Raw genomic sequence first — 25106 nt, forward strand, 5'->3', positions numbered from 1 at the left:
CCCTGGAGCTCTAACGGCCCCCTGGAGCCTGTGCTACTCACTCATTCACACTGCTAGGCTCCTACCTAGTGACTGCCAAGTACACAGACTGCACATGGGCACATTTGTACGCATGTGAAGCTACATGCGCACACACACGCACACACGCAGCTGGCCACGTGTGAAACAGAACTCGTCACGTGGCTAATGGTCGGAAACCGACTGCCCCGCGGGGTGGAGGGATGCCAAGGTTCTGCGGTGCCCTCTCTGCACCGTCAACACAACCAGCACCAAAGGTTTCCCCTGCAAGTGAAGACAAAGACTTCCTCCCCTTCACATTCAATGCCCAGTGGCAAGTTCTCTACAACCCCAGAACCGTAAGAGGCCACCTAAGCAGGCACAATAGCCAGCTGAGGAAGTTGGCAGAAACCTAAGCGTTCCAAGCACAGAAGTCACTCCTGCCCCAGACCCACTTCTGCATCCATTTCTTCAGCCTCCAACGAAAAAACCAGCCTTACCTCGTGTGGCTTCGTTCTTCTCACTCAGAGAAGACAGGCAGAGAGCTTCCATGGCCGGGTGGAAGGGGCTCCCTGCCTGGCCCTGGGCGGCCACCAGCTGCAGCATGACCAGATTGAACAGGCAGGCCACCTCCTGCGCAGGCCCCGCCAGCCCCTCGGCCCCACAGAGCCGGCTATACAGCTTGAATATGCTGCTCCTCACGGCACCATCCTTAAGGAGGTCAGCCACAACCACAGGGTGTGGCAAAATGTGGCTCTTAAGCCAGCCAACCAGTCCTGCAGCCTCTGCCCTGCTGAGCGGGTGCTCGGCCACCGACTGCAGCACCCAACTGACTGCCAGGGAAGCGGCGGCATACACGGGGCCTGGTGCATTGCTCTCGGGGCTGGCTGAGTCCACAGGCTCCTGAGTGGGGTCAGGAACAGGGATCACTGGTCCCCAGTAGGTCAAGATGGACCTCAGGAGGCCCTTGCATGTCTCCAAGGTAGATGCCATCAGCTCAGGGTCGGCCATCTCCTCTGCCTCCCCTAGCCTCCTCTTTCGGCCCCGTGGGCCTTTGGCTCGGGCTGGCACGACAGGCTTGTTTTTATCCTTGAGCATTTCTGTGAAATGCACAAAGAGAAGGTAGTGAAACGGGGGTCCCTCCTGCCCACACAGATCCAGATGTGGGGAGGTGTCAATGGGGGACACGCAGAGCGGCTTGCATGTCCTGAGCACCTGGCCCTGCTCCCACGTCAGGAGCCTGGTGAGTGCTCGATGTTTCACTATGCCTGTCATCACTGTTGTTATAACCAACTCATTAATCCTCACACCGTGAGGCAGGCGCCATTACTGTCCTCTTTAAACACAGGGAATCAGGGCAGCATCAGAGCTTCAGTCCAGGAGGTCTGGTTCCAGTCTTTTCCTTAACCCTGCACTACAGGATGAGGTGGCAGCAAGTAGCTCATAGCCATCCCCAGCCTCTTTACAAGTGGGCACCCTGACACTAACGTAGGTGAAGTGACTTCTCCAAAGACAGACAGCTAGTCAGTAGCTGGGCTGAAACTCAAAGGCTGCCCAGCTCCCCCTCCAGGGCTCCAAGATGGATGTGTCCCATCTCTGAGCCTCATTAGCTTTGGAAATGTGGCTAAGAGGCAGAGAGAGAGGGAGAGAGAGAGAGAGGGAGAGGGAGAGAGAGGGAGAGAGAGAGGTGTTGGCTAATCGGGGCCATCCTGGGTCCTGACACTTACTCATGAGCTCCCGGGCTTGGCCCTTCTCAATGGCTGCTCTCAGGTCTTCCTGGAGTTTGAGGTCTCTTTCAATGAGGCTCCATTTGTGCAAGAGGACAAGGACGTCCTTGGTGGAAAGCACTGTCTCATTTACAGTGAATCTGTTCATGTCCTTGAAGGCCTGTATGACGGTGGCCCGGTACCTCAGCACAGACTCAAGTGTCCCGAAGAAGTTGGTCAGCTGGATGGGGGCCAAGGTGGGCCTGTTTGGGAGCCAATGTTACAGACTGAGCAAAGGCTGCCTCCCCAGCCTTGCAGGCAGCACTGTGGCAGCCTGACGACATCACACACCCAGAGGTACACACAGTTCCTCCAGGAACCAGCTTTTCCTGCACAGCAGACATCTAGCATGGGCCCCCAGGATGCAGAAAAGAAAAAAGTGAGCCACTCCAGCAAGGCACAAAGGGGACCTGGAGTATGATCTGCACCCCAGAGGCACAGAAGCTTCCAGAAACCCTGGCTAAACAGGGTGGCCAAACACACAGCTTGAGTTTGGCCACCTCAAACAGCCAGGGTGCCAAGAGCCTGCGAGGGCTCCACTCTGGGCCTGCCCATTTCCCTTGCCTCGCTGACCACCAGTCTGAAGTGAGAAAAACTCAGGGAGGCCCTGGGACAGCGTCATCACCCATGGCCAAAACCTGACTGATGGCCACCAGGAGGAAACAGATCTCCCTGAACTCCAAGAGAGTTAAATCCTGTAACATCGCTTCCACGCAATTGTAAACGTAAAACCAGTATTTTAAATAGCAATTGGTTCTTAGACACCAGCACGTCTTCCGACAATCCCTACATAGGAAACGTTGACTATCCAGCATGGACTTAACAATTCAGTTTTAAACAATACAAAACAAAAGGCCTTGTTCTTTATCAAGACAGTTTTCCTTCTGAGACTATAATCCTCTTGCTATCAACCTTCTGGTTCCGGTTAGCATCACTTGGCTCCCAAATCAGAAATAATGAGTGCACACTGTGTATTTTCTGTAACATGGTAGATTCGGAGGGAAATTTAGCTCTTCCGAGGAAACCAAAAGCATGACTCCAAGGGATCGGGTGAAAATACTGAAACATTCAAGAGAATTCATGGACAATGAGTCTTCACAGGCTAATATAATGAAGGCAGAGGCAACTTTGGGAACACCCTGTCTTATGTTAGAGTCATAGAAAATACTTTCTTTCTATGAAACATCACTTGATTCTAGTGTTTGAATCACAGTATCAAGGTAGATGGCTCGCCGGCTAAAAATGACCTCAAACAATGCATACTCGGGTTTGAAAAGTATGTTAAGTTCTCAAGGCCTTGACAAGAAGCCTTATAAAGTTGAAGGGGAAAGAAAGAGCTAATGAAATAGATGTTCTGACACTACCTACACCTGACACTGATACTCTGCCCCAATCCACAGCAGGTCACAGCCCAGCGTTCCCCTGGTACAGCCAGAGTCGTGACCGAGACATGGTGTCCACAGGTGGCAGACCAACAGCATCCAAGAGGCCAGGAAGGACCCCCTGGCGGGGGCAGGACTCACCTCAGGTGCTTCATGAGCACGACAAGAACATAAAGGAACTCGTTGACCAGGTGCAAGGCCAGCCGCTTGGCGGGCTCCCGGGAACCAGGCTGGCAAGGGTGCTGGCTCTCCCACTCCACTGCCTTATCCCCCAGGTTGGTCACCCACAGTGTGTGGAGCAAGGAGATCACATTAGACAGCAGCGGAGTCTCCAGAAACCTAAAACCAAGCACAGCAGCCTTCAATCTGCCACATCTTGTCCTTTCAGCAGGATCAGACGATCCCCCTCCATTATCCTATCTGCTCATCCCCCTAGACAAGCATAGTCTCCAAGTAAAAACAGGGTGCTTGCTATACGAACGCAGCTTCCACACAGGACAAGGTGCCCCTTCCTAACAGAAGACTGCCCTAAGTCCCTCCAAAAATTCAGCAGCCACTGGGGCACACTAATAAAAACTGTCCGGTTCATGATAACAACTCAATTTCTAAAACAAGCCATTATTAGCCAGGAACATTAGCTAATTATGCCTTTTATAAACCTGAAACAGTCTTGAAGTTGATGTCCAAATACACATTCTAATTTTGGATATTAATTTCTTCCCCACACCCCCTTTTTTTTGTTGTTTGCAGATATACTTGGATATATTACTTTCTTTTAGAGAAATTTCAGGAAATACTTTAAAAAATGCACAAAAGGGCCTGCATTCTCCCAGGCTTATTATAGTAGTTAGTTCTTTGTAAGACAGAGCCCTCCTGCCAAGTGCTGTCTGCTGTGACAGGGTCTTCATCTTTTCAGTCTCAAACAGCAGGAGAATCAGGAATCACAATAAATCATCAAGTTCAGACCCTTGGTGCTGTTCCTCCAATGCGGGCTCGTCACTGATGACAGACCCCGCACTGACAGCAGAGCCCTGTAAGCTGTTAGACCAGCCCTCCTGCAACAGACGGCTGCAGCTGCTAAAGCCTTAGCGAACAGGACACTACTTCAGAGCACAGAAGGCTGCTGGGACACCAGGGGAGGAGCCTGACCTGAGCAGAACAGAGCCAGACAGGCTGGCAGAGACTCTGCCAGATGTGAACAGCAGCTGGTGTCTGCTGTCCCATGGCAGACAAGAGACACTCAAGGAAAGGCTGTGAATGGAGGAAAGGCACTTTGGCACTGCCAGGAGCAGGACTGCCAGGCATATGGTAGCATTGGAGGACACTGCATTTCAGAGAGCATGGATTTTACTGGACATTTCCAACCAATAGAGCTGGCAGCAGACACCATTGTTTCTGTTCCTTTCCTTCCCACCTGACGCGCACCTCGCATGCAAAAGGTACTTACTTGCTTTCAAGGATGTGTAAAATCCATGTTAAAAGGCTATAGTCTCGTATGATTTCATAGGCAGATCTGGCAACCTGGGCAGCATTCTGTAGAATTTCCAGAATCCAATTCTGAAAACCCCAAACAAGAAGTTACTCTTCAGTGAGAAAACCCAATTTACTTGATTAAAGAAACCATTTTAAAAATGTAATGGTATGGTGCTATTACAGGTGGCGGCTGCAAATGAAGCCTGCTGTGCTAAGTCTGTCAGAGTGGTGGCCGTGTACGAACGTGCCCTTCCCCACAAGTGACAGCCAGAGGACACAGACTTCCACAGCAATCTCTGGGCCCGGGGGATCCCACTTCCATTAATCCATCATCTGGAGCCCACCCACAAGCAAAGCTGCACCACAGAAGCCAATGGCCCAGACGCGCAGCCGCCGGCACAGGGACTATGTGAGGCCCGCCTCCAGGCCAGCCACTGGCCACCAGCCATGAGCCATGCAACCCTGTGTTTACCAACTGGAAGGGAGGACATAAAAATGGGACTGTCCCCTGACGTGTTCGTGGGGTGCTTCAGAATTCTCACATGCCACAAAAAACAAAAAGTTACCATACTCAAATTCAGTGTAATCAAATGGGCTTCTTCATCTTGACTTACTCTATTTACCCACATTTTACATATGAGAAACAAAAGCTGACTATGCTAGAAATTAATCAAAATACTAAAGGCTTTTCCTATTTCCTTCTACCACCTACCTGTAATATCTAGAAGGCACACACACCAGCTCTTGGTTCCTGACTGGTTAGGTGAGGCTGTCTGTTTCAACCTGACTCTTGCTTTCTAAATGAGTTCTAATGACCCCCAACTTCTGTAGTAGGTGAAATCCTGGTGATTCCAAAGCACCTCAGTCACTGACGGGGTTTCTAGACTTTCTGGCCACTCCGAAGGCTCATGATTAGTGATCAGTACGCCCCACTGATGGCCTTCGTATATGCCAAGGGCCATATACACAGTAGGAGGGCCGCAGTAAAGAATATGCAGAGGACACACGACACTGGGGGTCACAACACTGCAGCCTCGAGTGAATCCACCTGCTCTGCACGCAGGGAGCAGGACAGGCGCTGTCAGTGTCTCACTTCCCCTAACTGAGAGCCAGGTTTAGGTCGGTCGTGTCCAGACTGGGAACTGAATTCACACGGACTTGACTTCCAAATAAAACCTTAAGAAGCGGCACAGACCTCTCGCTTTCAAATAAGCTTGCGGAACCCATGTACCTGCGCCGCCTCGTCACACAGTGGGCTGTAGAAGAAGGACAGGATGATGTGGAAGATGCCACGGCGGGCACACAGCTCATAGCACTGCTTGTCACGGATCCCCTGCCGCAGAAGGCCAAACACCCACTCCTGCTCCGTTTTTTGCTATAACCCAGGCACACAAAAAACCGTTGTTAAGTAAGTGAAAGTCCTTTCATCTGACAACTGTTCAAACACTACTATTTTTAAGTGGCGGCAAAGGTTGTAACACAGCAGCCCTGACCTCCGTGTCTGATAATGAAAAATCCCTGATCTCATCTTTGATTCTATTTCTTCAGGTCAAAAATGGAGGATCGAGTCAAGTTTAAATACTGAAGTCAGATAGGTATTCTATGAAAGAACATTTAATATGAGTATCTAAAAAAAGAATTTAATATTTAACCCAGTGATTCACCAGAAAATACGAGAATGTCGTAAAGCTCAGGACTCTGAAGCAGAGTTTTGAAGGTGTGGGGCACCTAGTAGAAGTGAGGCCACAGCACAGAGGCATTCCGAAGTGCAGGCCTGCGTGGTCACTGCCTGCACAATCGTGCGGGCTGTGCAGCACACAGTATCCATGGGGAAAACGGCAGTAGACAACGGCGGCTGCATAATCAATTCAGGGGCCTGTGGAAGCATACCTCCAAGTCGGAGCTGTAGAAGAACTGGTAGAAGCCTGGCACTTTGTCCATGTTCAAGTACTCGTGCGACAGCAGGAAGTTGCTGACCTTCAGATACATGTGCTCCTCTGAGAACACAGGCAGGCAGTCAGTCACAGCAGGCCCCAGCAGGACGCCCCCTGGTCTGGCAGCACTCAGAGGCCGGCGTTCTGGGTATCAGACATAAATCCCCTCCCAGGAACTTTTGTATCCTGACCCAGAGGACTGGCTCTCGACAATGAGAACCCAATTCGACACCTCAGCTCCATACTGCACACAGGCTTGCTCTCCTGGCTCAGAAACCACTGCTGGACGTTGAGTCCTTCAGGGACCTCGCCACCTCCCCCTCCCCAGCTCCTGTCCTACAGCACAGGCTCAAACCAGCAGGTGGGAAGGCTGGGACTTGGTCACGCATCCCACAGATCAGGGCTGACACCACACCGACCTGCTGCACCTGCCTCTAGCTTCTCACTGAAAGGAACCGTCACAGCAGGGGAGGCTCAGACACTGCTGAGTGCCTCTGGAATGCAACAAGGCAGAGGCAACAGACACCCTAGCTTCTGCCATCTCCTATCCTTGGATCACCAACGAGTCTACCCCATGACCAAGCTGCCCTGCACATGTCCCACCCTGACATGAGCACCAGTGTGGGACAGAGCTACACCCAGGACCAAAACCGTCATGGTCTCTGCCAATTATTTTCTTCCCCTTCCAAATCTCCAAGGCAAGTAAACCCATGGAATAAAATGAAATGGGAGCAGATGAAAATCAGATCTGAATTCTAATAGCAACTTGACCGTGAACGAACTGTGGGGCCTTGACAAGCTACCTACCCTCGGGAGCCTCAGTTATGAGTGTGGGGGGTGGGGTGGAAACGGTGAGTGGGCTGTTCTCTCATCTGAAATAGAACCATGTTATACTAAAAGCACCCTATGGTCCCTGATGGTACTAACTTTCTATGATTCTTCTCTCCATAACCAAAACCAGTCTTAGCATGAGCTCACTTCTAGTCACAGTATCTCAGCAGTGGTAGCCCCATTCCTGTAACAAAAAGGAGCCTTGTTCTAACGACGTGGGTTACACCTGCACAGTACTCACACACCAAAAGCTCTGTAGCCAAGGACCCATGAGCCAAAGCATGAATCGATGATTAATAATGACGGTGATGGTGACGGCAGCTATCACCGATGGGTTTTTACTGTGCCAGGCACTTACATGTGTATGTGTGTGTGTGATCTAGGCCAGGTGTGGTGGCTCACCCCTGTAATCCCAGCACTTTGGGAGACTGAAGCAGGAGGACTGCTTAAGCCCAGGAGTTGAGACCAGCCTGGGCAACATAATGAAACTGTTTCTACAAAAAAATCAGCCAGGCGTGGTGGCATTCGCTGTAGTCCCAGCTACTCGGGAGGCCGAGGTGAGAGATTACCTGAGCCTGGGAGGTCGAGGCTGCAGTGAGCCGAGATCATGCCACTGTATTCCAGCCTGGGTGACAGAGCCAGACCGTGTCTCCAAAAAAGCACCAAAAAACAAAAGAAGTGCGTGATCCTCATCACCCTCACAGCAATGCTAGAGGCAGTGGGTCCTATCATCACCCCATCTTAGAGGAAGAAACGGGCATGGGGAAGTCCGGGACAGTCTGGCTATGTCCACGCTTTTAGCCCCAGGTTCCAATCCCTATGATGTGATTGGCCCACATTTGAACTCCAGTTTTACTTGCTCTCACCACAGTTTTCTATAACTACAAGCAAACAGGAATATGCACTCTTTCCCTCCATTATAAATGCTGTTCTGCACTTTGCTTTGTCATCTCATTTTTTCTGGATTTCACCCCACAGGGGTCCATGACGAGCTTCCTCACAGCCCTCATCTATTTACTGTCCAGAGCTGATGGGGACTTCGGGGACTCCTCATCTTCCACGACCATGAGCACGGAGTGGCCTTGAACACAGATGTGTGACCCACTACACCTGTGGGACTAACCCCTAGAAGTGGACTTGCTCAGCCTCAGCTTTCCAATTTCCCCTCAACCGAATTATGTCAGTGGTACCTGGTTTCAAAATCTGCAGGGCTGCTTTGGCAATGAAGAGCGCCAAGGTAAAAGTGAGTCTCATGTCCTGAGTTCGAATCCCATTCCGGACTACATCCAACAGGTAAAGTAGCTTGAAAACAGAACAGAAAAGGAAAACGTAAGATGAGCGTGTTCAGAACTATGGTCAGTCTTCTCTGGTGCAGCCGAACCGGGGCTCGGCAGGGTGTGCGTGCTCTTCATATCCCAGGGGCCACCAAAGACGAAGCTCACAGGAGCAGACACAGTACTCGCCAGCATCTCTGGAACGCTGTTCGTTTTATTTTAGGAGTCAGTCATGTGCACAACAGCAGAGAGAAGTCTGGCACCACGCCCCGAAAAGCTAATCTGCTCTTGCTCCTCCAGCACCACGGGGTACAGGTTTCTGAGGTTCAGTGTATTGTGGATAATAGCTACCTTAACCACTGAGTTTAGACCAAAGAAATACTCAGTAGAATTCAAATCATTTTGTCTACACACAACACAAGAAAGTCTGTACGGAGACACTTTTCTCAGCCTCCACAGGGGGTTGTGGATCAAAGGCAACCTCCGGCATCACCTCCTAAGGGAACAGACTTCTGCTCTTCAGCAGAGCCCTCCCGGCAACACGCCACCTCCATGCTCCTTAGTAAATCCTTCCACCAAACTGGGCGGACAGCCCGCTCTCTGAAGCCCGCAGCCCACCCCCACAGTGGGATGTACACTCTTCCTACTTACCTGGGACTGCTCATGGAACCGTGCCCCCTCCAAGTGCGAGTAGTAGGCCGCCAGGACATGGTAGGCTATGGCTCGCATCTGGGGGTCATAGCTGCTGAGGGCTGTGACAGTTAGGCCCAGAGCATTTGAATCCAAAAATTTTCGACAATCCACCACAAACTCTACAGGAAATAAGATACAGCATGAAACACACACAATATGATTTCATTATTATTGTTAACCTGGAGAATGAAATTTCCTCTTGCGTCTTACCAATAGCTACATGTGCCAAGCACAAGGAATGCAAGTCTCTCTCCAACTCCTCCTAACTTCTGCTGAAGTTATACAAAAACAAACCCTTCCTTTATGTGGCAATAATGACCATACCTTCAGTTTTTAAAACACTCATACATCCCAACCAGGATAATTTCATTACTTCTCATAAACACCCAATGAGTCAGGATACTGGAGGTGACACTGAGACCCACTGCGGAGACCCCAGCATGCCAGCGGCTGGGGGAACACAACTGGGAATCAGCAGAGAAAATCAGTCCCCAGCTTCCACCTTGCTCAGCCCTCCACTGCGGGCATCTGTCTACAAGCATCACCGAGGAAAGCACGTATGGCAGTGAAAGCAGGAAAAGGCAGCTGATGCCAACCAGCCCGACAAAGGACTCACTCATACTCACTCTGCAACCCTAGCTCTTCCTTCAAACGAACAACACAAATCTCACAGAAAAGTGGCTCACTAAGCTTAATCAAAAGCTACGGTCCAGAGAGCCTGTTGGCTGGTATCCACTTGCCATTTGTGAGGCCTAGAGAAGCTGACAATCACTACAGGAGTGGAGAAGACTCAAAGAGAGAGGGAGAAGGTCAGACACATGAGGGGATGTGCCTTACCACAACCTAGAGGGCTCTCCACGAATAAAACTGAGGACACCTCACCACTCCTTAATAAAAGCCCAGGCTATTTTACAAGATAAATACTATCAAGAAGAACCTTAGAACAGGGATTAATGATTAATGATTAAACTGATCTTGATAATTACCCACAATGATGTTCTTGAGATAGAGTGACCAGTGGCCTAATTGGGTATCAAACACAAGCCAACTGAAATGACTACTCCAAATGAGTAATCATGGAATATACTATCAATAAGAGACAGTTCACTGATGACATTTTTAAAAGTTACAGAAAGATTAAGCATGTTAAGCAGGGACACAGAAGATGCAAAAACCTAAAACCAAAGAGATGAAAATGAAAATATCCGAGCTGAAAAACACATTGGATGGTGATATGGTTTGGATTTGTGCCCCTACCCAAATCTCATGTCAAATTATAAACCCCCGTGTTAGAGGCAGGGACCCCAGTGGGAGGTGATTGGATCTCAGGGCAGATTTTCCCTTGCTGTTCTCATCATAGCGAGTGAGTTCTCACAAGAGCTGGTTGTTTAGAAGTGTGTGGCACTGCCCCACTTCCTCCTGCTCTGGCATGTAAGATGTGCCTGCTTTCCCTTTGCCTTCCACAATAATTAAAAGTTTCCTGAGGCCTCCCCAGCCATGCTTCCTGTATAGACTATGAAACCATGAGCCAATTAAACCTCTTTTTTTTAATCAATTGTCCAGTCTCAGGTTCTTTATACCTGTGCAAGAACGGACCAATACAGATGGGATTATCAGTGATTAGACACTAGACCAAAAAGGATTAGTGAACTTAAGACAGCAACAGAAACTATCCAAGTTGAAACACAGAGAGAAAAAATATGAACAGAACATCAGTGTCCTGTGGGTATGTGTAATTGGGGTCCCTGAAAAATATCTGAAGAAACAATGGCCAAAACTTTTCTAAATCTGACCAAACAAAAAAACAAAAAAAAAACAAAAAACAAAAAACTATAAACCTAGAAAGCCACAAAACTCAATAACATAAAACATTAAGAATATCATGCAAGCATTATTACAAAAAGAAAATCACACCAAAGCACATCATGATCAAATTGTTTGACACCAGTGATTTTAAAAAAATCTTAAGAACAGCCACATGACATACAGAAGAATGAAGATAAGAATGGCAGATTTCTTGTAAGAAATAACCCAATTCAGGGGCCGGGCACAGTGGCTCATGTCTGTGATCCCAGCACTTTGGGAGGCCGAAGCGGGTGGATCACGAGGTCAGAAGATCGAGACCATCCTGGCTAACATGGCGAAACCCCGTCTCTACTAAAAAATACAAAAAATTAGCCGGGCATGGTGGCGGGCGCCTGTAGTCCCAGCTACTTGGGAGGCTGAGGCAGGAGAATGGTGTGAACCCGGGAGGCAGAGCTTGCAGTGAGCCCAGATCACGCCACTTCACTCCAGCCTGGGTGACACAGCAAGACTCCGTCTCAACAACAACAAAAAAATTCAGAAACCAGAGGAGTGACTTCTTTAAAGTACTATAAGAAAAAACTGTCAACCTTGAATTTTATACCCCATCAAAATCTTTCAAAAGTTAAGACTTTTTTCAGACACAAAAAAGCTAAAATAATTGGTCACCAGTAGACTTGAACTATAAGAATTCTTAAAGGCAGTATTTTAGGAAGTAGAAAAACAATACCAGATAGAAATCTAGATCTACACAAAGGAATGGTAGCAATATGGCAAATATCAAATATTTACATTTCTTCTAAAAATAATGACAATTTGAAGCAAAAACAATATATTGTACGGTTTATAGCATACTGAAGTGTAATGCATGATAAGAATAGCAGAAAAGCCAGAAGGGAGGAAATGGATCTATACTGTTACAAGGTTCTTATACTATACATGCAGTGGTATCATCTCACTTGAAGATAAACTGTAATAGATTGAAGATGTGTACTATAAACCCTAGAGCAACCAGTAAAAATATGCATGCATGCACTCATACACATATGAAAGTTGCAGCTAAAAGTCAACAAAAGACATTTAGAGTCAGATCAACAATCACATTAAATATAAATGATGTATACACTCCAATTAAAAGGCAGAGATGGTCAGATTAGATAAAAAGCAGAACCTAGGTACATGCTGCCTTCAAGAAACCCATTTGCAATATCAAGACATAGACTAAAAGTGAAAGGATGAAAAGAACATAGTCAGATGACTCTTGGGCATAGCAGTTTAGGAACAAAATTTTCTAATTCTCTTATTTCTACTTTTTAAAAAAGAAGAGTCTCCTTTGTCGCCCAGGCTGGAGTGCAGTGGCACAATCTTGGCTCACTGCAACCTCTGCCTTATGGGTGCAAGAGATTCTTGTGTCTCAGCCTCCTGCGTAGCTAGGACTACAGGCATGTGCCATCACGCCCAGCTAATTTTCATATTTTTAGTAGAGACGGAGTTTCACCATGTTGGCCAGGCTGGTCTCAAACGCCTGGCCTCAAGTTATCAGCCTGCCTTGGCCTCCCAAAGTGCTGGAATTACAGGCATGAGTCACCATGCCCAGCCTAATTTTCTTATTTCTCACAAGTGACTGTTTCTGATAAGAGGGGAAAAGAAATCCAAAAGCTTTAAAAGCACCAAACTAGATAAAATTATATTGTTTTACAAAAGATGGGAGAAATGTATTTAAGAGACACCTACATAAGTACATAACAAATATAGGTAAATGGACTACATTTGGGAAAGAGAACATTCTAAACATTTAGTTTATACTCACTAAAAGCAGCTAATACTCAGCTGGCTGGGATATTTTTAGTAATCACTGACATTCTAAGACAAATGGATTTTCCACGTGTCCATGAGGAAAAGTCAGTTTCCTGTTTTGTGCTCATCTCTGCTAGTCTATGAAAATCTTGGCTTTGTAACACTTATGGAAAAGAGCTGCCCTCAGAATGTTGAAAACATAATAGGCTATTTAAAAATATTTATAAATGCCATTCTCTTTGTTTCAAGAACCTCATGAATAGCAACTTGGCCTTAACAGACCTTCAGATCAAAATGGCTTAACCAGGACAAGTTATCAAGGATTAAAATTAAAACTGCCCCAAAACTTGGTGTAATGGCTCACCCAGCAACTTAGGAGGCTGAGGTGGGAGGATTACCTGGGGCTAGGAGTTCCCCTGGCAACACAGAGAGATACAGTCTCTACCAAAAAAAAAAAAAAAAAATTAGCTAGGCATGGTGGTGCACATTTGCAGTCCTAGCTACTCAGGAGGCTGAGGCAGGAGGATGGCTAAAAAGGAGTTTGGGTATACAGTGAGCCATGATTGTGCCACTGCACTCCAACCTAGGTGACAGAGTGACACCCCGACTCTTAAAAAAATGTGCCCCAGTTTTAGTGGGCTTCAGTAGCAGTGTAACTGTGCTGTTGGAGCATCAGAAATCTTCCTTACACCTCTTTTTTCCATAATATCCCCCAGAGGCACCCCACTGGGCTAGACTCATCACAGTGAGAAGAGTCAGAGGAACCTGCGCGCTCTGGTCGTCTGGTGATGAGGCTCAGAGAATTGCAAACGGGGCTTCCTGTTCTGGCTGCCTTGTGGCATGTGTGAATTATGAGCTGTAGATTTCAGCCCAGTTCTGTTGAGGACAAGAGTTCACTGTGGAAAAAGCATTTGTCACTGTCATTGCTAACAGCCTTGGTTGGCCCTGTTTCTTGGCCAAGGACTCAGAGAAGGAAAGCAATAAGGTTAAGAAAATAGGTTCTCACTTCCAGTAAAAGGCTGAAAACGGAGCAGTGAGACTGTAATTACTCTCAAGACTGGCAGCCACATATAAAAATTAATTGTATGATCAATTTAGGATTACAGTTAGTTTAGCAATACCTGGACCCAGGTGCCACCGCAGGAAGTAAAAACATACTGTTCAGAACTTCTGCTACACTCTGGGTAGCTGAATCTCACAAATATAACATGGGATAAATGCAGCTTGGCAGAAAAGATTGCATCATGTGTATCGCCATTTACATTAAGTTCAAATACAGGATGCTGGCCCCTTCTAGGGAGGGAGGGGCTTGAGGAGCTGCTTACTGTTCTATGCCCTGATCTGGCTGGTGGTGTCACTACCACTGACTTTTCTATATGTCACACTTCAACTATTTCAGTGCCAGGAATCTGCCTCTTCCAACGAAGGGGTATGCTTCCCTTTAGCAATCAATGAAATCTGTTTAAAAACCAGGCCTCCATTTTTTGTTCAGGATGACAAGATGCCCAGAGCAACATCTAATAAACGTACTTTTCGGGCAGTGGTTTTTTGTTTCTGTTTTTGGTATATCCATTTCCCTCTCCACCTCTATGCCTTTTGAAACGTTCTACTTTGATATGAATTTTTTGTGTAAATTTTTGGCTATTGCAATTCCTTTCCAAGATTGGGACAGACAAGTTCTGCAATTTTTTTACCTATATTAAACCAATAAAACTTATAATAGATGTATTTGGAAATTTAACATAAGGCAACTGGTACCTGGTACATTTTCCTAATTTGAAAGACCATTTACTAGTGACAGCTCTTCAAAAAAGTCCTCCCAGACCAAGGAGGGGTGGGGGGAAAGTACACTACTCAAGATTTCATGAAAATTAACATTCTGATTTTGCTATTAAACATTTTCCAAGCCTTTTTCTCCTGAAAGCTCTATTGTGAGACAGAGGACAGACTAAATGATTTGTCATAATTCACTAAAGTTAAAATGTCCAGTAGTCTTGCATTTTTTGAGAGTACGGAAACTTTATTTCCATGTTTGATGAGTAACAGACTTAGCCAGCGCCACTGAGGCACAGGGGAAATCAGAAGAGCTTCCTGGCCACAGAATAGGAGATCTGCTGCAGTTAGCCTGCTGCTTAAAATCGCCATCAGGGCAATTAAGATATCCGTTTGCTATTACCGTAATCTGACATTTGTATGAAATGCCTTCTGCTCTCTTGCAAACAAAATCTAGCTTCAGCAACAAACCACAGTGCTCACCAAGGGGAGCTAGAGCCAACACAAAGGCCTATTGATGGGAAGATCTCTATGAAATCCCAGCCTCTTTGATCTTTTTAAAAGGGATACAAAGGGCACCGATAGAGGATTGCTAAATCTATTCAGAAGTAGGAGCATTTGTAGAGAAAAGAAAATTTCAAGTTTAAAAAGGAGGAAAACAGGATGAATAGTGGAACACGGTCTCCCCGGTGCACCTAAATCTCCCCAGTTGTGAAGTCTGGCAGTCCATTCAGGGATCGTGCGAACCAGCACAGAAGCAAAATGCGTGCCTCGACGCCCCCAGCACACCCCACTGGGATCTCAAGCTGGACCTAGGAAAACATAAGGAACTGCAACAGTTCTCCCTCTAGAATGAGGAAACTATGGCCAGAGGTAGGGCAGGAAGCGGATTTTCCCTGTACACCCTTCAGCACCTGCTGAATTTCAAACTGTGAATCTATTACCTAATGTTAAAAATTAATGAACTTAGACTTCCCAATTCTGGCAAGATAGACACGCTTTTTCCTATTCTTCCTATCAAGCAGAACGAAAAATACTGAGTGTCATTTGTAGAACAAATATAAGATGATTCTGGAAGGTAGAAAGAAAGCAGACCAGACAGAGACCTTGAGACCCAAAGAACAAGGTAGTGCATTCCAGGGTTGTCTTCTTGCCTCATCTGTCCTAGACTTAGAGCTCAAGTCAGCAATCTGGAGACGTCGACAGGCTCTCTTACACACAAAGGCCACAACAAAAGTCTGTTCTAACAACAACAAAAGAAAAGAAAAGAAAAAGAAAAAAGGCTGCCTAACAAAGCAGAAAACTTTGAGACAATAATGGCGATACTTCAGCCAAACACTTCACTGTGCCCCACTCCCAGGCACATCAGCAAAGGTGGAGCCTAGACTCCCGGCCCTGCCAGGCTGGAAGGAGGAGCCCCAGATCCCCTGTTGGGGTGGCATCAGAGAAGGCCAAGGAGGAAGGCAGGATGTTCCTCTCCTGGGCAGTGACAGTACACTCCTCCTGACCCCACTGGGGTGTCAGAGGAAGCCTAGCAGAGAGCAAGGACATTCAGCATGCCCAGCAGTGACTCGGTAGCCCCCACTTCTACTCATCCCCACCAGGAAAGACCTGCGGAGGCCCAGTGAGCAGCTGAGACCCCCATCTGTCACAAGCGGGACAGATGGACTTTTCAACACACAGAGGCTGTAACAACCGACAACAACAGGTGAAGCAGTACGAATCGGGACCCAGACCTCACACCTCACAGAAAAACGAGCTCAAAACAGATCACGGGCTTAAACGTAAAGAGTAAAACTAGAAACATTTAGATAGAAACATAAGAAAAATTTCTCAGGATCTAGGGGTAGACAGAGTTCTTAGATGCCAAGAACATGATCCATAAAAGGAAAAACTGACCAACTGGACTTCATCAAAATTAAAAGCTTTTGCTCTGTGAAAGAGCCTATTAAGAGGATTAAAAGATAAGCTACGGATTATTAGATATTTGCAAACCACAAATCCTTTCAAGGACTAGTATCTAGAATATATAAACAACACTTAAAACTCAATAGTCAAAAAAAGAAAGACAAAAAAAAAAAAAAAATCCCCAAATGCAATAGTTAAAAAAACAAAAAACAAAACATCCCATTAGAAAATGGGCAAAAGGCATGAACAGACATTTCACCAAAGAGGATATGTAGATAGCAAATAAGCCACAGGATGTTCAACATCATTAGCCATTAGAAAAATGCAAATTCAAGCCACAATGAGCTATCCTGCACACTGTCAGAATGCCCCCAACCAACAGACCTGACCAGCCTGGGAAGATCAATCTCAGTGTTTCTCAATGTGTGTTACATGTACGTGTTTCTTTCTCTCTCCACAACCCGTTCCACCCACAAGAACTCCCGCTCTGAGGCTACTAGACACAAAACATAATTTCCAAAATGTATTTAAGCCAAGAAAAAGGCAACCTCAGCAGGCTGACTCATTTTCAGGAATAAAATCTCTCATTTCTGTTGGTATTTGACCAGTAAGTAATAAAAATGCTGAAAATGCTCATCATTAGGAATTAGGGAAACATCAAAGATAATTGGACATTCCCAGATTTTAAAATTACAATTTTTTTTTACATCACTGTATGTTCAAAATACTAACTGTGACTTTGCTGAAAATCACTGGAATGAACAGATGAGAGGGTGGCTGAAGATCCCTTAAGAATCATTTCCAAGATTCAGGTCCTCATCTGGTAATTGTGGCAATAATTACCATAATCAACCTGACCTCTGAGAAGTCACGCATAGCAAACGCATAGCAAGCCCTGACCCCAGAGAAGGCTGCAGTTACCTGGCCTGGTCAGCTCACTGAACAGCTGAAGGAGAAAGCAGGGGTCGTAGAGGCCATCAAGATCCACCCTGCTCTTGTCTTTGAATATCAGCTCCTGTGTGTCCTGAAAGAGCCAAAACCAACAAAAATGTGTGATTCAACCTCACGAAGGTAATACAGGTTGAGTATCCCTTATCTGAAACACTTGGGATCAGAAGTGTTTCAGATTTTGGAATATTTGCATACATAATGAGATAGCTTGGAGATGGGAGCCAAGTCTACCAACACACAAATCATTTGGGTTTCATATGCACATAACATACATAGTCTGCAGGTAACTTTATACAAGAATTTAAGATAATTTTGTGCATGAAACAAAGTCTCTGTACACTGAGCCTCAGGAAAGCAAAGGCGTCTCTATCTCATGTTAGTGCTCAAAAAGCCTCAAATTTTGGAGCATTTCAGATGTGGCATTTTCAGATTAGAGATTCTCAACCTGTATGGCGTAACTGTTTACCCACTATTGCCAGAGCTCAAATTATTTTGAATATTTAAGGGCCTAAAACAAAGTACTTCTTTAAAAGCAGTGCCTGTACATGAAATGATAGGATCCTTGGGATGTGCTGCAAAATCATCTCCTTGGGGGCAGGGGAGCAGAGTGGTATAAACAGAACAAACGTGGCCAGTGCAGATCATTGTCGCAGCTGGGTGGTGGGCTTATGAGGGTCTGGTTTCTGTACCTTTAAATATGAGAAGATTCTTACTTAATAAAATGGTAAATAACAAGAAAAACGAAGCTGAGGGTGCAGATGGAGCCCCTGCGGCTGGGGCAACGGGGTGGGTAGGGAAAGAACAGCAGCAGCCGCACCTCAGAGGGCAGCAGCCTCCGGTTCTGGGGGAAGTGCAGGATGGTCTGCATCATCCGATCCCGGTCCAGCAGGCAAAGGATGTCCCCGACGCTCGGCTGCTGCCACAATGACCTGCCCAGGCTCCGGCATGTCTTATGATGCTCCACAGCCGCTGGGCCCCACAGCAGCACCCTAGAGCCAGAAAAAGGAAAAGAGACTGGTCACAGGGCCCCCCGGGAACAGAATTCATCCTGATAACAACAACAAGCAGTTGTCAGGCCGCCAGTTCACACCAGGTGCTGTTCTGAGCATGTGACATGTTACATCACTCAATCCCATCACAGCTTATGTGAGGGTGATGCTGAGGGTGGGTGAGTGTCGGTGATGACAGAAGCTGGTATCTACTCAGAGCTTATGATGTGCAGGCCTATTCTAAGTCCTTCACGTAGATCAATTCACTCAATCTGCCCAATGGCTCCATCAGGTGGGCACTATTACTATCTCCCATGTGCAAATGGGGCAAAGAGGTGCGGAGAGGATTAAGCAAGTTGCTCAGCTGCTCACCTGCCCAGATGGTATATTGCAGGGCTGGGATTCAAACTCAGGAAGTCTGGCTCCTGAGTCCATGCTAGACCACGGCAGCAGAATCCTGATCTCTCACTGCTCACATGTGGCCACGACTGAACCAGGTCTGCCTACACCAGCCTTTCGGCTATGCCCACCATGTGTACGCTGTGGACAACCTTCACACCACAACCTCCACTGCAGCTGTGAGAGGCCACCCTGCCTTCTTCCTAGAAAATGACTCTAGCCTAGCGCTTCCGCCAACTCTTCTCCTCCCTCCCCCATCCACTGCCCCGCTGCTGCCAGGCCGCTCCCCAGAGCCCAGCTGTGATGAGGACTGCTTCTCCGCTGTCTCCTGGATGGAATGGAAATGCTTCTGTCTGGTACTTCCACCCTCTACTGCCAATTCATTTGGCCTTCCCATTGCCTGTTTCCCTGCACACATTCGATGACCCCGATAAGCCGGGCTACTCACCCTTTTCCCAAATGTCCTGATTTTCCACCTCCTGCATGCTGTTTCCTCCTCCTGCTGTCCCAGGCCCCTTTGCCCACCTCACCTCAATTAAATCCCTCTGACTTGCCAAATGCCAACCCTGGCACGAATTGGTCCTGAGCACACAGAGCCTGGCTCTTGGTGCTCCTGTAAGAGCTGGTTTACATCTTGGGGCGTGAGTCAGCTGCCACTTTAAAAATGTCTAAATTTCTCACAGTCTGATACCCTCAGCAGACAGGAAGACTGTATCTCATTCCTGTAGGTTTTCCTGAGAGCACCAAGCCCAGCGCCTCCAGGCACTCAAGTAACATCTATAGAGCTAAATACTTCTAAACAAAATTCTTCTAAATACAGGTTTGCTTCTGTGTGAGTAAACAACAGTCACTAACGTTAGAAAAGGAAAGAATCATCCTTTCAGGGATGCTCGCTGTTCACCTCAGTTTCTGGCAGGCAGGCAGCCCATGCGCCAGGCACACCGGCAGACTGCCCTCCACTGACTGGCGGGAGAGCCACCACGGAGCATCCAGGGTCCCCAGCGCAGCTCCCCAAGCTCAGGCCTGCTCCCTCATCTAAGGACGGGATGTTTATTTTGTTTGCGGAAATGCTGTGCCCCTTAGAGCCACAGAGCCAGTGAGTGGCAAATCCTTGATTCACTCTTCCTCCGGGAGCTGAAACTAGACTCCCTTCACAGCCAGCCCCATCTGCGACTCCCAGCGCAGCCTTGCTTGGCTTTCTCTGCTCTCTGGGTTAGAGGGTGTTCTCCTGCAGAAATGGGGAGCTGGACCAATGCTGCACTGTGATAAAACCCGCCTCCGATTTGCTCTCCCCTCTTCCTCACATAAGGAGGACTGTTCTACTACAGAAAGGACATAACTGACATAGCACCAGGTCCAACGTCAGAAGAGCGAGGCTGGCACAGGAGAAGGGAAGAGTTTCTATGCAAGCCCTGGACGTTCTTAAGAGACAGAAAAAAATGTTTTCATTTCCTTTTTCTTTCTTTTTTTTTGTGGAGGGTTCGGAGATAGCTTCTGAGCTGATGCAGTTCTTATCTTTAAACAAAGTACTTTGAAGTGGAAATCATTTTCTCCTCCCTCCAAGCTCTCCTGAAGGATCTTCCTTGGCTCAGTCAGCCCACCTCCTGGCTGAACACACACACACACGTACATATTGAGCAGATGTTCCGGTGCTAGTCCCAAATGGCAAGGAGAAAAGAAGACTCCAGGGCAGCAAAGGGGATCCAAAAGTGCATTCTATCAATGGCACCTTCGATCAAGCTCCCGCTGAGGTGCGGCACTTGTAAAGGTGAGGCAGGGCCCACAGGGAAAGGTGTTACACTCAGCCCTGCAGGACCAAAGCCCAACTGACCAAGAAGCTGGGAGCCCAGGAGAGGCCGACGTGCACACACATACCTACCCACACACATGCATGCACAGACACAAGCACGCATGCACACACACACAAAAATAGAGTAGATTTTATGTACAGTTAGGCCCCCTGACACTTCCCCTGAAATCCCTACGGCATAAGTCAATCTACCTAAAGGCACGAGGAGAAAAGTTTTCAGAAAAATCAACCAAATGAGACACCTCAGCCCAGCCGCCAGTGAGCCTGGGGCATTTCCAGATGGACAGGCACCCATCAGTCAGCTGGAGTGGCCCTGCCCAGACGCCTTATGGCATGAGGCCAAGCTTCCCCAGAGCAGCCGGTGTGAGTCAGGGGAGTGCTGCCTGCCTCACTCTTTCCCTGAGAACCAAACTGGAATGAGAGAAAATCTCGAGTCTGGAGCTCGCTGTGTGGAGAGGGGGCTGAGACCTCAAGGCCTCGTCCACCTCTAGCCCAATACTCACCTGAAGTTGATGAGGCTGAGCTTGTTCCGCTCATATGCTCGAAGCAGAAGTAAAATCTTCTGATCTACAAGTCAAAGCAGGATCGGTTTAGAAAGATGAACCCTTGACACCCTCCTGCTGCTCACACCACCTGCCCTCATACCCTCCCCTGCTCAAATGGCCCGGTCCTCACATCTTCACCCTGCTCGCACTGCCTGCTCTCACTCCCTCCTCCTGCTCACATCCCCCTGGCCCTCATTCCCTATCTCTGCTCACACCCCCGGTCCTCATTCCCTATCTCTGCTCACATCCCCCGGTCCTCATTCCCTATCTCTGCTCACATCCCCCGGTCCTCACTCCCTATCTCTGTTCACATCCCCCTGGCCCTCATTCCCTATGTCTGCTCACACCCCCGGTCCTCACTCCCTACCCTGCTCACACCACCCCCACCCTGGCCCTCACTCCCTCCCCCTGCTCACACCACCCAGCCCTCACACCCTCACCTAGGACACTGAGAGTGGCGCCATAGGCCCCGAGAAGCACGGCAAAATGGCTGCTCTCACAGACAGAGGGGCACATCTCCACCACTGTCAACATCAGGTCCACCAGCGCTTCTGCAAGACAACAACCCTGAAACACACGGCATGGTGGAGCAGACACCCTGAACACCAGCAGCGAAGAGAGCCTTCCAGGGAACACCGAAATGCTGGAAATCTCCCCCTCTGAATAACACTGGTGTTTGGACTGCCATCTAATCCCTTCCCCACTTATTTCTGTTATCATTATTTTCTTTTTTTGAGATGGGGTCGTGCCACGTTGCCCAGGCTGGTCTTGAACTCCTTAGCTCAAGCGATCCTCCTTGGCGTCCCAAAGTGCTGGGATTAGAGGCATGAGCCACTGCGCCCAGCCCCCCACTTATTTTTCAATTAAGACATCTCCACAATCACCTTTCTTCCTAGGCCTTCGACAAGGCTGAATTCAGCCCCTGCACACTCCCCCTCCCAAATGTTAAGCCAATACGGATTTTCAATCCAGGCATGTTCTCCCCATGACTGTGCTACCGAAGCCTCTAGTCTGTCTACTCTTGCCTGAATTGAAGGGGGGAGCCCTTTTTAGTTTTTCTACTACTCATACCAGTGATGTGGCTAATGGCTGTCTTCGACTTATTAATAGCAGTTTATTACAGTCCGGCCCTGTGGTGATTGCTAATACTTCCGGGTGTGAATTTTATGTCTAAAAGGCGTGGTTTCAAGAGGGCGGGAACCCTCGGATTATCTTCTCTGACACCCGACCTGTGAGCACTAAAATGAATGAATACTGACTGAATTAGGGATGGAGCCTAAACTTAGACTTTTGAAGTTCTTTACTACCGAACTGTCAATGGGCAAGTTCTAACCATTTTTCCTTGATAAAAGTTTCAATCTTCCTGAGCAGAAATTTCATGCAACTAATCCATTTCTCTCAGGTTAGACATCCACACTTTTTTCCACACTTGACTTCCCCTGGATCCCAGATTTTAACATGAGCCCATGATATGGCACTAAGATCTCAAACACGACTTCTGTATGCCAGTTACGGCCTTGAAAACAGGTCTGTGTTTGCTGTTTGACAAGTCAGGAGACATTTCTTGACCCTAGATTTGACAGAAATAAAACATTCCAAGACTGTCTTGGCAATGCTTCCTTAGCTCCGAGAGCCTGAGGGAGATGAGCTTCAGTGCAGCTGGTGTAAGGAAATCAGGATAAAATCTGGATCTGGAATGGAAGGGTTGGGGTGAGGGGTCACCTTTTACTTGGCTGTCTGGGCTCTCCTCTCCGTCAGACTTCAGTAGAGTCGGCAGAAACAGCGAGTGCTGCATGAGCATCATGTGGACCACCGGGAGCTGGATGAGCTTCGTGCGCACGGAGCTTTCTGGGCCATACAGGAGCTGTATGGCGGTGAGGAGTGTCTTTAAAAATGTGCAGTCCTGGTACCGAAATCTAGGTGGCGAGAGTCAAAGGGAAAAGAGCTTTGCTAAAGGGAAAATTTATTTTATAGAAAACAATAAAAATTCTTTTTCTCAGTATTTTATTTGTTTATTTATTTTTGAGATAGAGTCTTTAATTCATTCTGTTGCCCAGGCTGGAATATAGTGGTGCAGTCTCAGCTCACTGCAGCCTTTGCCTCCCAGGTGCAAGTGATTCTCCTGCCTCAGCCTCCACAGTAGCTGGGATTAAAGGCATGCACCACCATGCCTGGTGAATTTTTGTATTTTTAGTAGAGATGGGATTTCACCAGGTTGGCCAGGTTGGGCTTGAATTCCTGACCTCAGGTGATCCGCCCACCTTGGCCTCCCAAAGTGCAGGGATTACAGGCGTGAGCCACCGCGCCCGGCCATTTTCTCAGCATTTTATTAAGAAAATGTTCAAACAACACCAAGTTGAGAATTTTGCAGTGGATATCCTCTACCCACCATCTAGGCTCTACCACTGACATGGCACTGCATGGCTCTATCACGTCCTGTCTGTCCACTGACACAGGGAGCACTTCTGAAAACAAGGGAGGGATGCAGTGCATTTATTTTTATGACTCAAACACCAAACGAACTTCCTGCTCAGTGGAAACGCCAGGAGGCATGATAACAGCTGCGCCTGAGAAAGAGGCAACTTAGTGCCTCCCAGGTCACCTTGCCCAGCCTCCCTCCTTCCTCACTGTCCCCTACTCAGAACTTCCATCAAATGGTTCAGAAGCCTTCTATGTCCTAAATCCCTTCAAAACCCACTAAGGAAAGGAAAGCAACATGCTCTAAAAAAAGTGTTTTTCAGTCCTACACAAATAACTTTAACCTAAGACAGAAAGAAATATCATAATTCTGTGATGGTAACCTATGGTCGTCATTAACCTGGCACCCACCCTCACTTCTCTTTCTCCTCTTGTGTGAAATACTTTTCTCTATTTCAAGTTCATAGGATGGTCAGGGAAATGAAAATAATGCATGACTATCTGATTGCCCCAAACTGAAGAGCTGGAATGTATCAAGGGTCAGGGAGGATGTGAGGGAAAAATGAACCCTAACACACACTCTGTTGGGAGTGCAAATTCACTGGCCGGGCGTGGTGGTTCATGCCTGTAATCCCAGCACTTTGGGAGGCCAAGGCAGGCAGATTATCTGAGGTCAGGAGTTCGAGGCCAGCCGGCCCAACATGGTGAAACCCCGTCTCCACTAAAAATACAAAAAATTAGCAGGGCGTGGTGGTGCGTGCCTGTGGATCCAGCTATTTGGGAGGCCGAGGCAGGAGAATCGCTCGAACCTGGGAGATGGAGATTGTCGTAAGCCGAGATCGCATCATTGTACTCCAGCCTGGGCAACAAGAGTGAAACTCTGTCTCAAAAACAAAAACAAAAAATTTGCTCAACAACTTTGGAGAGCAGTTTGAACATCTAGAACTGAAGATGCACCCACACTAAAAGCCAGTAAGTCCCCAGTCCACTCCAAGAAACTGTTGCCTCTGCACCAAGAGACATGATAGAGACTACAAGACTATAATGGGAGAGAATGAGACAGAGGAAGAGAAAAAGAGAGGGAGGGAGCGAGAGATGTGATGTAAAGGGGAGAACAGGGAGAACAGCCTAGACGTTTGTCAGTAGAGGACTGGCTAAGTAAACTGGAATATAGTCAGAAGACCGAATATTCTACCGCAATAAAAATGAACGACTTAGGTCTACAAGTATCAACATGGGTAAATTAGAAACATGTCAGTGAACAAAAGGATGTATAAAGAATGATACATTAGTGTAAAATGTTAAACACGCTAAATAATATTGTTTAACAACATACTAACACTCAGTGTATGAAAATACAAAA

At 47.4% G+C, this 25106-nt stretch overlaps 1 protein-coding gene across 4 annotated transcripts in view; it reads right to left on the minus strand.

Moving 5' to 3' along the window:
- Positions 1-25106, minus strand: part of URB1 (URB1 ribosome biogenesis homolog) — a 97123-nt gene that overhangs the window by 1897 nt on the left and 70120 nt on the right. For all 4 annotated transcript variants that reach the window (XM_031665711.1, XM_031665712.1, XM_021935537.2 and 1 more), the window contains 13 exons: positions 23048-23241; positions 21766-21876; positions 21284-21347; positions 18400-18571; positions 17553-17655; positions 9309-9469; positions 8574-8685; positions 6509-6615; positions 5850-5993; positions 4593-4702; positions 3287-3484; positions 1725-1966; positions 498-1097 (listed from right to left, as the gene is read on the minus strand). In XM_031665711.1, coding sequence (XP_031521571.1) covers positions 498-1097; positions 1725-1966; positions 3287-3484; positions 4593-4702; positions 5850-5993; positions 6509-6615; positions 8574-8685; positions 9309-9469; positions 17553-17655; positions 18400-18571; positions 21284-21347; positions 21766-21876; positions 23048-23241 — 2318 coding nt within the window. The remainder of the gene's footprint in view (positions 1-497; positions 1098-1724; positions 1967-3286; positions 3485-4592; positions 4703-5849; positions 5994-6508; positions 6616-8573; positions 8686-9308; positions 9470-17552; positions 17656-18399; positions 18572-21283; positions 21348-21765; positions 21877-23047; positions 23242-25106) is intronic.

The sequence above is a fragment of the Papio anubis genome, chromosome 4, assembly GCF_008728515.1.
Source record: "Papio anubis isolate 15944 chromosome 4, Panubis1.0, whole genome shotgun sequence".
NCBI classification, from domain to species: Eukaryota; Metazoa; Chordata; class Mammalia; order Primates; family Cercopithecidae; genus Papio; species Papio anubis.